General features: G+C 51.3%; 1 protein-coding gene across 1 annotated transcript in view; it reads left to right on the top strand.

The window, feature by feature from the left end:
* The window catches only part of Gltp (glycolipid transfer protein), a 20,457-nt gene extending 14,889 nt beyond the window's left edge, over positions 1–5,568 (top strand). Inside the window, exons 3-5 of the mRNA XM_005344270.3 lie at positions 930–1,063; positions 2,661–2,811; positions 4,479–5,568. Coding sequence (XP_005344327.1) covers positions 930–1,063; positions 2,661–2,811; positions 4,479–4,661 — 468 coding nt within the window. The 3' untranslated portion in view covers positions 4,662–5,568. The remainder of the gene's footprint in view (positions 1–929; positions 1,064–2,660; positions 2,812–4,478) is intronic.
* The last annotated feature ends 8,656 nt before the right edge of the window (positions 5,569–14,224 follow it).

Here is a 14,224-nt window from a genome sequence, read left to right as displayed (position 1 = left end):
CACACACACACACACACACACACACACACACGTAACTCCAGTTTAGAGATCTAGTGTCCTAGCCTCCATTGGTACTCAACACACACACACGCACACACACACACACACACACACACACACACACACACACACACACGTAACTCCAGTTCAGAGATCTAGTGTCCTAGCCTCCATTGGTACTCAACACACACACACACTCCAGTTAAGCATCATCGTGCAGGCATCCTGTAATTCCAGCACTCAGGCTGAGGGCTGAGGATCTGTGCTAGCCTAGGTAAGCATCCCACCACCACAGAAAGAACAAGAATCAAATCCATAGTGGCATCAGCTTGGCTCTTCCATGTTGGGTACTTCTGCAGAGAGGCACACTGAGGGCGCGGCCTCCCTTCTCCAGCCCAGGGAACCTTGGGCCTGGTCCTGTCTCACAGAGATGAGGAGCTTGATGGTTGATGACTCACTTAAGGTCACACAGCAGGAAGTGACGGGTGGCATTCGGGCTCAGCCAGTCTCGACAGACTGATGTAGCGCCAGTTCAGGGGCTGCTTTGTCTGAATAGCTTTGAACCCTTTTGCCTGGTCTATTCCTCTTCAGTGTAGGACTTCAGGTCCCTGATGTCTGTGACAGTGTCAATAGCAGTGGGAAGATATGCGTTTTTGGAGCTAGCCCAGCTAGGCCCCACTTCCTGTCCCAAGCCTTTTGACACATACCCTTGAGTCCTAATCCGTTGATTGGGTTCTGAATGCAGTGTCAGGGTCACCAAAAGGACTGTGTGAGGCACTTGAAGTATTTCAGGGGCCCAGGCTCCTGGGTGGCGCCTGGACTCATGAACAGGTTGGTGGCAGGGCCCATAGGATGGGACATTCTGCCCGGTGTGCGGAAGCAGTCTGTGGGGCAGTCCATGACAGGAAAACATCTGTGCTCTATTCCAGAAAATTAAAGCCGTCTACGACACTGACCCAGCCAAGTTCAGGACCCTGCAGAACATCCTGGAGGTGGAGAAGGGCATGTATGGAGCCGAGTGGCCCAGAGTGGGAGCCACACTGGCATTGCTGTGGCTGAAAAGGTGACAGACAGGAGGCGGGGCGTGACTGGGCCACATTGGGCCGAGGGCGTCAACACTGCCATTTAATAGCCACAAGAAACTTCCCAAGGCTGACAGATGTGTGGTGGCACTCCCTTGTCCTAACCCCAGAGACAGCAGGGGAAGTGCACTTTCCAGCCGTAGTCTCCACTCCCTTCTTTATGCACCGGATAGAGTGGTCCAGATGTGGCATCTCCCCATCTCACCGAGGAGGCCACGTCACAGCCCAGGTCGACTGGGCAGTGATAGATGGTGCACGACACAGAGGCAGCGCTTTGTGCACGGGTGGATTTGTGTGCTAAGACTCCCTTAACAGGCATGTGGTAGGAGCGCTCCTGAACTTGCATGAGTGTCTTCCTTGAATCTTTTCAGTGGTCTGGTAGCTCCGGAATTCTCTAGCCATGTGATTCCAGCAGCTGCTAAGAAGGCAGGGACCCTTGCCCTGCCTTCCAGCGCTTCCCACTGTTGACATCTCAGGGGTCTGGGCCAGGACCCAGGAAGACAGCTTGTCCCCTGAAGGTCATCTCCTGGCCCCCAACACATACTTCTCTGGTGAATTGGACTTGGGGAAGTTGGCTTCCCATAGGTGGGCCAGGTGGTCATCAGGATCCGGTTATTCTAAGAGCTGCCCCAGGCACACTGCCCAACCTTGTCATCAGGCCTTGAAGGCCTGGACCGAGGAATATCTCCCAGTCCATTTGGCCAGCAGTAGCAAGGCAGGTGATGCCACTCCTCATATGTAAGTCACCTTTGGGCCTGGGTCACCAGAAAGGCAGTGCTGGCTCTGGAGCCGAGCGCAGACGGACTATGACAGACTCCTGTCATATGACTTATGACATACTGTCATATGTCAGTGTCCTGCTCCAGAAGCTCTTGCCTGGGCAACCCCAGTCCCCTGCAGGAGGGTAGCAGAAGCATTTGTTTGGGATCCAGTGATGGCACATGAGACAGGAGGCTGGTGAGCAGCTGGAAGGGCACCTGGCTGTGCAGTGGCTGACGGTGCCCGGTTTGGCCCCATGCATTTGAAGGGGGTAGGATGGGAGCTCCAAATGAGCTACATGGAGAGGCTCAGCCCTTGGTCAGCTTCACTGATGCTAGGTTCACCGTGAGGCAAGACATCCTGCTAGCAGCACTGTGGGAAGAAGCTACTCATCTCATGGCTGACAGGAAACAGGAGGTCACTAGGGACTCTTCCTCCAGTTACGTCCCACTTCTCACAGCAACACCTAAGCCTTCAGCATAGGGGCCTCTGCGCACCTTTCCTGTTGCTTTCTATTCAGGGTTCCTGTTGTACCCCATGAAGCATCTTAGGATCACTGTGCAGTAGAGGCGAGCAGCCTGGGAGGCAGTGTGACACATCTCTGGCCTTTGAACCTGCCAAGGGTCACACTGGCTTCATCCTTTACACCACAAGAGGCTGCAAGGACCCAGAATAGGCTCTGCTTGAGGCACGCTGCACCAGAGCTGGGTCGTCACATGCTCAGAAGTAGAACCGACACAAGTCACCAAGGGGAGGTACTCCCTTGTGCATGCACTGTTATGGGTCATGGCCCTAAATGTATGTCCCCTTGGACCACAGGGGCCTACGCTTCATCCAGGTGTTCCTACAAAGTATCTGTGACGGGGAACGGGATGAGAACCACCCTAACCTCATCCGTGTAAATGCCAACAAGGCCTATGAGATGGCCCTAAAGAAGTACCACGGCTGGCTGGTGCAGAAGATCTTTAAGGTGAGCCCCCACGGGACAAGAAGATTATGTTCCTTCCCACTGAGTCCCTGCTTATCCTGCGAAGGACTCACCTGGACTATAGGATGGGGCTGGTTCACTTAGACCCTCGTGCAACCACTGCTAAGTCTGTTTGTGGCCTCAGGTGTTCCTTAGTGTCCCTGTGGGTTCCATGGCTGTGAGAAGAGTCAGGTCTGCAGACTCTAGAGCCACGGGGTGATGGTGGACTCATTGGCTCTCCTTCACCCTGGGCTCTCACCACAGGCACAGAGGGGAAGAAGGGCCCTGCCCTCAAGGACATAGCTGCTAGAAACACTCTGGCCCTTGGTTTACAGTGGCCTGTGTTTGGATGATACTGACCACAGCCCCTGGAAAAGACTCTTGTGCCGGCCTAGGTAGCTGAGGGGCCCTAGATTCATCAGGCTGGGAGTCAGAAGCCCTCCCAAATGTCCCTGGCTACCCTGCCCCTCACAATGTCCTCATCAGATTACCCCTCCTTCCCAAGAAGCCCAGGCTCTGACAGGAAGGGCCCCAAGGCAGGCTGGGTCCAGGCAGGAAGAGTAGGTCATGAGGCAGAAAGTGTGGCCACCTCTGGGCCTTCTACCTGGGCATGGCTGGGGTCAGGGCTCATTTCAAGCAGCCCACTCTCCCTGCAGTGTCTTCCTCCAGAGCCCCTGCAAGCACCCTCAGGAAAGACAGTATCCCATGTGTCACCCCAGCTGCTGCGAGTGCACCGCTAGTGGGCGCTGTTTCATACTCTGCCCTGTGATGATCTCAGGTCCCAGGGATCAGCCTCTGCCCAGGATGATCCTAGAGCCCAGGAGTTCTGAGCCATCCTGGGCAACACAACCAGGTACCCATCTCAGAAACACAAGTGGGCACCAGGGAGCCTGCCTCCCTGGGCCTCAGTGGCCTCATGTCTCACACCTCCAGACCTCTGGGACAGGGAAGGCGTCCTGCACCGTGTGCAGCACGTGGCTTAAGTCAGGGCCCCAAAGTAATTACTGTCTTCTCACGTGTGACCCCTCACTCCACAAACCGGGGTCTAGATGTTTTATTTGGTTGTGTCTTTGTTCTATGAATTTCTGGTTCTCTGCCTTTCGAAGTATTGAAGTATGCCCCCAAATTTAACCAAGGGCAGAACAATGTGTACCTGTTGCTGCCCTGAGCCTCTGTGTGCCCTGTGCTATGTAGAGCGCTTCATACAACCTCCATAATCATTCTCTCGTGTGGTTTTGTATTTATGAGACAGGGTCACACTATGTAGCCCTTTCTGCCCTGGAACTCACTCTGTAGACCAGGCTGGCCTCGAACTCACAGAGATCTGCCTGCCTCTGATTCCCGAGTTCTGGAACTAACAGTGTGCACCACCACTGCCCTGCTGTCCCCTCCCTAATCTTAACACGAGCAACCAAGTTGAGTGAATATAACTAACCTCAAGACACAAGCTTCAGTGTGCACTTGGGCCTGTCAGTCCATACTCCAAGCTGGTGCTGGTGTCCTGCTTTCCCTTACAAGGGAAGGGAGCATGCACCTTTCTTTTCCCTTCCAACATGAGCAGAGTGACCCACCCAGCACAGGCGTCAGGGCTACACACCCCTTGGTTCCCAGTGTGCCAGCCTGATCTTGCCCCACTAATACTGCACCTGCCTTCTGTCTTCCCTCTCAAGGCAGCACTTTATGCAGCACCCTACAAGTCTGACTTCCTGAAGGCTCTCTCCAAGGGGCAGAACGTAACAGAGGAGGAGTGCCTTGAGAAGATCCGCCTCTTCCTGGTCAACTACACAGCCACCATCGACGCCATCTATGACATGTACACCAAGATGAACGCAGAGCTTGACTATACAGTGTAGCTCCCAGACACAGCCCCACGTGGGAGCAAGCAAGCCCGAATCACTGTGAATCAAGCTGGGATGCCCAGCTCAGCTGCCAGGCCAGCCTAGGTCTGCAGGGGGCAGCCTCAGCTTGTTAGAGGTCATTTGTTTTGTTTTTGTTTGTTGCCTATTCTAATGGAGCAATAAACACCTACTCCTGCTTTCCCAGAAGCCCAGGTTGAGCAAGCCTTCCCTCCAGTGTGGTCAAAACCAATTAATGTTGCTCAATTAACGTTGCTAACGATCAATTTCTAGGGTTTTCTGTCTTTTCCTCCCCTACCCAGCTCAGGAGGAGCCCAGCCTGGGGTAGACATACACCTCACCCAGCAAAGAAACCTGATCCATCTGGCCCAAGGATGTCTTAGATGTTTGGAGCACGATGGAGTCTGACCGGAAGTTCAGCAGGGTCCCTACTGTGGTATCTGTTTAAAAAGCAAGCTGGTGGGAGCCCTCACCGTGGCTGGCATATCTGCCCTTGCCAGGCCTGCTCTCTCTCTTTCACTCTGTCTTTTGTAAGACAGGTTGTTTTGTTTTGTTTTAGCCGAAATGTACCAGCAAGCCTTTTCAGATGATTGACTAGGCACACAAGTGACCATACATGACTGTATTTGCATTCTTCTGCATAATTATTTTCTTCAGGGATGGCTTGTCCAACCTAAGAAACTGCCTGTCATGGGAGCCCTCCAGCTGTGGAGACCCAAGAAACTGCCTTGCTGCCTTAACTGTCCTTCTGAAGCTAAAAAGAGCTATATTTTTTAAAGTATTGGGGTAAACAAACCCTGGAAGAATTGATGTGTATTAAAAAAAAAACCCAATGAGGAACATTTGGTGATTTTTATGCAGAAATTAAATAATCCTTAATAAATAAATCTATATTTTGAAATCATTTCTGGTGCATCTGTGGTTCTTTTTTTATATTTATTTATTTATTTATTTATTTATTATGTATACAATATTCTGTCTGTATGTCTGCAGGCCAGAAGAGGACACCAGACCTCATTCCAGATGGTTGTGAGCCACCATGTGGTTGCCGGGAATTGAACTCAGGACCTTTGGATGAGCAGGCAATGCTCTTAACCACTGAGCCATCTCTCCAGCCCGCGTCTGTGGTTCTTAATCTTTTATTATTTTCTGTATCAGAGGTTACACCTTGGGAGAGGGGGCCTCCGCTGAGCAGTCTGTTTCTTCCTGTGGGCTCATCTGTGCTGCCTTTCTTGACAGCAAGCTGGTGCAGGAGGCCCAGTTCACCTCAGCGTTGCCATCCCCAGGCCGCAGGGCCTGTGCTGTTTAAGAAAGGAAGCAGGAAGCAAAAATCATTGCTTTGTGGGCTGTACTTCAGTTCCCATCTCCAGCTTCCTGCCTTGGCATCACTTTGTGGTAGTCTGTGACCTACTTCGTTCTGTGATGGACAGTCACCTGTGAGCCAAATCAATTCTTCACCCCTCAATGTAGCTTTGGCCACAGCCACAGAAAGCAGACAAGAACAGGGACCCTTAAGCCAGACCTTGCAAAGACCTGTCTTCTGGCCTCTGATTTAAAAAATATAACTGGCAGCCTCACATAAGGAACACTAAGTGAGGTTTCACAGAAAAATCATATATGTAACTCCTTTTGAAACACCAGGAGCCAGACATGGTCCATGTGTCTGTAATTCAAGCACTTCAGAGACTGGGGTTGGATTGTGATTCCGGGCTAGCCTGGGCAACATAACAAGACTGTTGAACAAGAGAGGAAGGGGAGAAGAGAATCAAGGTTCTTGACAGGAGCTGAAAAATAACCATCCCTTGGCTAGAAAGGAAGGAAAGGTGTGTTCTTCTGCCTTCATTCCCACCCAGCCCCATGGCCAAAGGCTGTCCGAGGGTTACATGGAAAGGAAGATGCTTCCCTTGGTCTCTGCTCTCCAGAGCGGACAGTCTTAGAGTCTAAGGTGGGTTAGTGCCAGAAGGAGTCGGGCTGCAGGTGAGATGCCACACCCTGGGATGCACCTTGAGGAATCAGAACTTGCAAGGAAGCCAGAGCATGGGCGGGAAGGAAACACTCCAGGGCACAGACAGGTGGTATGACTTGTGTGGGCTCAGATGTGTGCATCACACCATTGTTACGATGGTATTGTGACTTCACCCTGGAAAGTACGGATCACCTCAAGAGGCTCGAGCCTACTGGATTTGAAAGGTGGCCTCAGATATGGCTAAGTATGGACACCGGAACCAAGCTGTTCATTGTCTCCTGCTTCATGATATGTTCTAGTATTGCTGAAACTCAGAATGCTGCTCTTCTTCCTACACTCTAATTGCTTTCAGAGCTTCCTAGAAACACAACACTCTACAAACAAAAAGAATTCTGTCTTCTGGGCTGGAGAGATGGCTCAGAAGTTAAGAGCATTGTCTGTTCTTCCAGAGGCTATGAGTTCAGTTCCCAGCAACCACGTGGTGGGCTCACAACCATCTCTAGTAAGATCTGATGCCTTCTTCCGGCATGTAGGCAAACATACAGACAGAACACTATATACATAATAAATAATTTAAAAAAAGAATTCTGGCTTCTTTCTAGCTCCGATGTACTGCAGTGAGGTCCAGGAGCACTTTCTTTTTAGAAGGGAGAGATTTGCCCAGGCTCATCCTTGTCATTGGGGCACTGGGTTCTGCCTGGAGCAGGGAGAGAAAGTACACACTTTGAGCACAGACTGTACCAGGCCCAGCAAAGGTGCTTCAGCCACAGTTCACAGCCACCTGGGACTGTCAGGAGCCCCACTTATCAAAGGAGAAAACAACCGCTCAAGGGACTCCCACCTGACTGTATGCCCCGACAGTGAATCCATGGTCCTGCAACCCCTAAATAACCCCTTAGGGTATTCAAGTAACCTCTTACTGCTAAGAAATTCCAACAGCCCCAAGCTTGCCCTTGATCTATTTTCTCGTTGAGTCATTCATTTGACATGACTAGTCTCAAACTCATTCTAACGTGTGCAAGTTACCGACGACAGATCAAAGCTCCCTCCGCTCCTCAGGCCTCAGTTTCCTTATCTGAACGTCCAGGTCTTGTTATACTTAAATATAAATCTTACCGCAGTATCTACAACGCGACTGCAGCGCTTTGGAGCTGCTTAGCAAGTGTTAAAACTGCACCCCCAAGTGGAGGACGCGTGAGATGTGACCTAGTATAGAGCTCCTGCGACACCGTCCCCACCCCCACCCCCGCGATTCCGACTCGGCCAATGGACCCATGCCCGTAGTTCCCGCGGATCCGGTAGGTGGCGCTGTCGGCACGCGCTGCTGCCGGGGAACCAGGGGCGGGGCCTTCCAGCCCCTCCTCCCTGCCCCGCAGGTGGCCACGCCCACAGTGGGAGCTCAGAAAGCTTCCGCTTTCTGGCTCCAGGAGTCCTAAGAAAGTCCGGTCTCCTTTTATGTTGCCACTGCTGCACTATCAGCACCTGACAGTTCTGGGATCCAGTACCGCGGCTCTTTCGGCCAGTCTCTCTGAGACCGTTTCCCCGCCTGTACGAGACAGGAGTATCTCTCCTTTTCAGGATTATGTAAAGTACTGTGTGAAAATACCCACTGCAAAAACAAACAAACAAACAAATAGGGATGGAGACGTGGCTGCAAGACCAGAAGAGACCCAGGTTCCATGGGACAGCTGCCCTCTTCTGATCTCTGTGGGCACTGCAATGCATATGGTGCACACACATACACGCAGGCGAAACACTCATACAGTAAAATAACTTCTTTAACAAAATGCCTGATGCACAGAAGATGGTCAACAATCACCTTTCCTAATATTTGTTTATTTATTGTGATTCTGCAACATGACCAGAGCTCCTGAAGGGAGAATCCATGTCAACACAATAAAGAACAGCTCAGGAGCCGGGTGTGGTGATGTATATCTGTAATCCTGGCACTAAGGACGCAGAGGCAGACAGATCTCAGAATTTGAGGCCAGTCTGGTCTACATAGAGAGTTCCAGACTAGCCAGAGCTGTATAGTGAGATCCTGTCTCAAACTAACAGCTTAGGACATGTCCTGTAATCTGGCTGCTCTTCCTCCCTCTCCCCGGGTGTGCTGTGTGACTCTGGGCCTCTGTTTTGTCATCTTTAAATGGGGGAGGGGGAGACGGTTAAGATGTTTCAAAATTCTGGCTCCCCAGTTCTGTTCATCTACAGTGGACCCCTAAACCCTAAAACCAGCCTCTGACGTTTCCTAGCTAAGCAGTGATATCTGTCCTCTGCAGCCTGGGATGGGACCACACATGCAGGGGCTCAGTGCAGCCTTGAGCTCCGGAGAAGGCTGACGAATGGCTGCTTGGAGACCTTGGCCTGAGATGCTTGCCTGGAAGGCTGAGTCCTTCGGCTCCTGGTTACTGAGCACCTACTGTGTGCAAGACCCCGACATAGGCTCGGAGAATCCTGCAACAAGACACATAGGCGCCTACCCCCAGGCACAGCGCAGGGGAGGAGTCATGAAGCTGGGGGTGGGGAGATGCTTAAGACTTAAGCTGGGGACTGGGTGAGCTCTCTGAAGAGGTGACATTAGAGCTGAAATCTCATCAGGCTGTGGAGAAAGGTCAGGGGGTTGAAAGGAGGGGAGCATTGTGTCTTTCCTGGTCAGGCAAGTTCTCCAGGTGAGCTGTGCCCAGAAGGGAGTTGGAAAGTCTTAGGGGCAAAGGCGACCCCTGTAGCCAGAGGCAGTCTAGGAAAGATGCTGCATTTAGCCAGAAGAGTTTGGTTTCCGTCCTAAGAACAGGAGTCTTACCACTCCTGAGAGGACAGTGACAAGTTCACACTGTAAGGAGCTGTGGCCTGGTGCTCAAGGAGGCCCGTTATGGACTCCTTCCCTGTCCTAATAAAAGGCTGGCTCTTTCCTGCTGGCTCAGACACAGGCACCTGCCTCACTGCCTTTGTGGCCAGACCTGGTGGAGAGGTGGGGGGTGTCTTCCAAGTCACGTCCTGGGACCGGGACTATAGTTCAGCTGGTAGAGCACTCAGCAAAGGCGGGCAAAGCCTCAGCATAGCATAGACTGGATGTGGTAGCTGGTACAGGCCTATTACCCTAGACTCCGGAGGTAGTAACAGGAGGGTCAGAAGTTCAAGGTCATCCTCAGCTACACAGCAAATTGAAAGAAAGCCCAGAATACTTACTTGCAACTTTGGCTCCAAAATAAAAAATTGTCATAGTCCTCACTTCAGACAGACTAGTCACATCTCACAGACCTTCATCTACACCAGCAGCCACCCAGGAACCCCTGTTAAGAAGCCCTAATGTCCTCTCCTTCCCTGTGTGACCTGTGAAGTGCCCCTGGCTAGTGGTGGCTAGGCCACACCCGCAGGCTACCAGGCCAACTGCCCAGAGGACTGGCCTCACACCCAAAGGCTAAGCTCTTTGAGTGGCCGTGCTCATGGTTACGGTCATCTGAGGAGACGGGCTTCCACCCCACCTGGCCTCAGGTTTCTGCCCTAGGGAGAATTCCAGGAGAGTCTGATTGAAGCTGGGTCTTTGGCAGGGTGGAGTCTCAGGCTCTGGGAAGAACGCCAGCTCTTTTCAGGACCAAGGTACACAAACCAACTCATCGTCCTCGGCCTCCTTGTACTGTGTGTCTCCATGGCTTCTGGGAAGTCTGTGACTTCAGGGGGTGCTCATCTGAGCCTGGCCTAGGCTGTGTGGCTCTGGAAAGATGTCTTTGTCCCTCTGGGTATAGGCTCCCTCTCCTGTATCCTTGAGGAGTTCCAGAGGACAAAGGTCAACACGGTACCTGGTGCACACCAAGTCCTACATAACTGCACATTTCCCAGTGCTAGTGTGTGTGTGTGTGTGCATGTGTAGATATATATGCTATTTATATTGCTGAAAGGAAATATTTTTAACAGCATTTAGAGATTAAGCCAAACTTACATTTTCAGTTTAAAAATGAAGCAAAAGTGTAAGAGCTGATCCCCTCAAGGATTCCCTCACTTGCAGGGCTGTGTTCCATTCCCAGCGCCACTTACAACAGCCTCGGTGTCACACCTGTGACCCTAGCACTCAGGAGGGTCAGAAGTTCAAGGTCATCCTCAGCTTTGTAGTAGACTTGAGGCCAGCCTGTGTTAGAAAACATAAAAAAGAAAAAATCCTTTTGTAAATGAAATTGTAAGGAGTGTTTTGATGAGGCTGCATTGTTCCTTTAGATTCGGGACTACTGGGAGCACAATTATGGTCAAACTCAAGGTCACAGACATTCTGAACCCAAGTGAGAAACCCTCAGTTGCTGCACTTAGCATCCTTGTTTGAGGTGTCGCGAGGAAAACCCATGATCTCTGCCAGCAGCTTTGGTTTTATCGGTTGTGCCGAAGTTGATTCCGGTCACCGGGGAAAGCAGGCTACGCACCGAGTCAGCCTTCTCCCCTTCTCATGACCCCTAATTTACTTTTCCTTCCTACTTTCTTTCTTTTCCTCCTCCCTCCCTCCCTTTCCTTCTTCCTGTGTGCCTGTCTTTATAAATCTCTATGCACAATGCATTCAGGTGTCTGCAGAGGCCAGCAGAGGGCTCCAGGGCCACTGGAATGGGAGTTATAGGCAGCTGTGAGCTGCCATGTTGGTACTGGGAACTGAACCTGGGTCTTCTCTAAGAGCAGCCAGTGTTCTTACCTGCTGAGCCATCTCTCCAGCCTGATTTTCACTTTCTGTTCTGCTTCAGTTCTGGCTTTGTAATTCAGGGAACTACTCTAGGCCCCCAGGGACCTCGTCACTAGCCCTTGGGTCCAGTGTAGGGCAGGACTGAGGGGTTCCAGGGAAGAGAGATGGGGGTGGAGGCACATGGTGGAGCCCAGGGGAGAGGAAGAGAGCCCTGTTAACAACGTCTGCTGTCATAGTTTTCTGTCTAAAGTGGGGTCACTAAAGCCAGTTCACAAGGTCACTGGGTAGCATGATGTTAACTACATAAGGCCCCGGAAAACCGGGAGAGTATGTGAAACTGGTCAGGTTGAGACAGTGCTGTCATCCTGAGAGCCATGTTGGCCAAGGACACGGCACAAGTGCCATGACAGACAATGGCACTATACCCAGCGACACCATAGCCAACTTAGTCTGCGTGGACACACTCTGAGATATTTCTAGAAAAGCAAATTTGCCAGATGGCAACTTTCTCAGGCCATAGCCCACCCTGAGCACGACTGTCCACTGAGCAGCGACAGATTTCCCAGGCGCTGACCACACATCATGAACATTACTGTATTCAATCCTGATCCACAAGGTTACTGTTCATTATACAGAGAGGGAAGCCAGGCTCAGAGAGGCATGGCCACCTCTGCCCAGGGACACACAGCTTAGAAGTATGGCAGAGCCACACCAGAGACCAGATTTTCTTTTAATCTCTCCTGATAGCCTAGGACATAACCACATTCCATGTGAGTCAGGGGATGCAGCCATCTTCAGGATATTCATAGATACAAGGGGCCATCATCACAGTCAACTCCACAGCGTCTTCATCACCCTAAAAAAACAAGCCCCCCGGGGCTGGAGAGATGGCTCAGAGATTAAGAGCATTGACTGCTCTTCCAAAGGTCCTGAGTTCAATTCCCAGCAACCACATGGTGGCTCACAACCATCTGTACTGAGGTCGGATGCCCTCTTCTGGCCTGAAGGCATATATTGTATACTAAATAAATAAATATTTAAAAAAAAAACAAGCCCCAACTCCCCAGCTGTCACCCTAGGTCCCATTTCTTCCCCTTCCTCCAGTTCTGCAACCATAACTACTGTCTCTATGGAGTCTTGTCATTTCCTAAACATTTGACTATACAGAATACGACCTTGAATTCAGGTCTGGTTTCTTCACTTCAAAAGATTACATTCACCGGGTGTTGGTGGAGCACGCCTTTAATCCCAGCACTCGGGAGGAAGAGGCAGGCGGATCTCTGTGAGTTCGAGACCAGCCTGGTCTACAGCGGTAGCTCCAGGACAGGCTCCAAAGCTACAAAGAAACCCTAGCTTGAAAAGCCAAAAAACAAAACCCCAAAAATCTCTACATTCGTTTATTTATGAGTTCACCCCAGAGAGGAAGCCCACAGCAGACCAAAGTATAGATACCACCAAAGCCCAACTTGGTGAACAATGAGTTTTATCGAGATTACTTAAAAGAGCAGAAATGACTCAAAGACAGAGGCATCACCAAAGCCCAACCTGGCACGGTGGCAGCTCACACATGGGACACACTGGATCACATGCACAGCTTGCTGGTTTCTGCTTCTTCCGGGTCAACTTTGCAGTTCAGCCTACCTGAATCTTTGTTGCAGCTTGGCTCTACTTACTCTGATGGGGAGGGGCCTAATAAATCTGGTCAGTTTCAGGGACTTCCTGAAGCTGTTTGAGTTGTTTACCTCCCTGCTAGGAGCTTCTCTGCAGAGTGGAATGTTTCTATCAAAACTGTCAAACCACATCCTGCACGGACATCTTCCTTTTTTGAGGTTCATCTGTGTTGAAGCAGGGATTGGTGAAAACAGTTAGATACACCGCCTGATTTATCTGTTCAACATTTGGGTTCCTTTGAAGCTATTTGAACAACACTGCTCTGAGCACTCTCCTGTTTTTGTCAGACTCAAGCTTTCGGTTCCCTGAGCTGTGTCCCTTGGGAGAGGAATTGTTGTGTCATATGTCACTGTGTTCCTAACATTTGAGGAACTAGCTGCCCGTTTTCCACAGGAGCCGCGTGCGCAAAGCCTTACACTCAGGCTTCTGTGTAGACTGTGGTCCTGCCGGCTCTGCTCTGCTGAAGGGTTAGCTGCTTGGGCTCAAATTATCCCAGCGATGGCGTCTCCCATAAGTGGCCTCTCGGGTGCTTTTCCACTCAGTGCTGAGAGACTCTTTCCCTCCTGGATGTCTCAGGCTGCTGATGAGGCAGGGCTTTCCTGTGACAATGTCTCAGGTGCTGTTGTCCTGTTCTATAACCTGGTCCTAGTCCCACAGCTCCTGGATCTCTGTAGCACATGGCCCTGGGCCTGGCAGATAAGAGGCACCCCATAAGCACAGGACACAGGCTTTGTGCTCTCCAGGAGGCCCTGTAGGGGGAGTGGTCATGCCCACCAGGTAAGCCATCCTGGAGCTGTGTGGGATTCTGGACTGACACTCACCCCCCCCCCCCACTGTAGCTCTATGGGGCTTCCTGTCACTCAAGATCTCTTATGTTTCTTCCCCCCCAGCCAAAGGTCAAGAGCCTCTTCACTTTCTGGGTAGCGGTAGGAAGGTCACGAGTCCACCAGGGCACCCACAGTATTCAGTGGCCCCACTTGTATTTGCTGGGTACCCGCCACTCCGCACTCTCTGCTTGTCCCTCTCTCTGGGCAGATCTTTAGGCTTTCAACTAATCCCGCTTCCTGAGTTTTCACTTTCCCTGCTGAAGTACACCAGGTGTTTACCAAGATCACCGTGTGTGTGTGTGTGTGTGTGTGTGTGTGTGTGTGTGTGTAAGTGAGGGCAGTGGGGAGGTAGAGTGTGCATGCGTGTTTGTGTCTTGCTGAGGAAGAGACACAAAGACTCACACACACTAGGCAAGCCCTCTGCCCCAGCCTGTCTTGA

Source organism: Microtus ochrogaster, chromosome 2 (genome assembly GCF_000317375.1).
Source record: "Microtus ochrogaster isolate Prairie Vole_2 chromosome 2, MicOch1.0, whole genome shotgun sequence".
Taxonomy (NCBI): Eukaryota; Metazoa; Chordata; class Mammalia; order Rodentia; family Cricetidae; genus Microtus; species Microtus ochrogaster.
The sequence above is the reverse complement of the archived record's forward strand: the minus strand, read 5'-3'. Positions and strand labels throughout refer to the sequence as shown.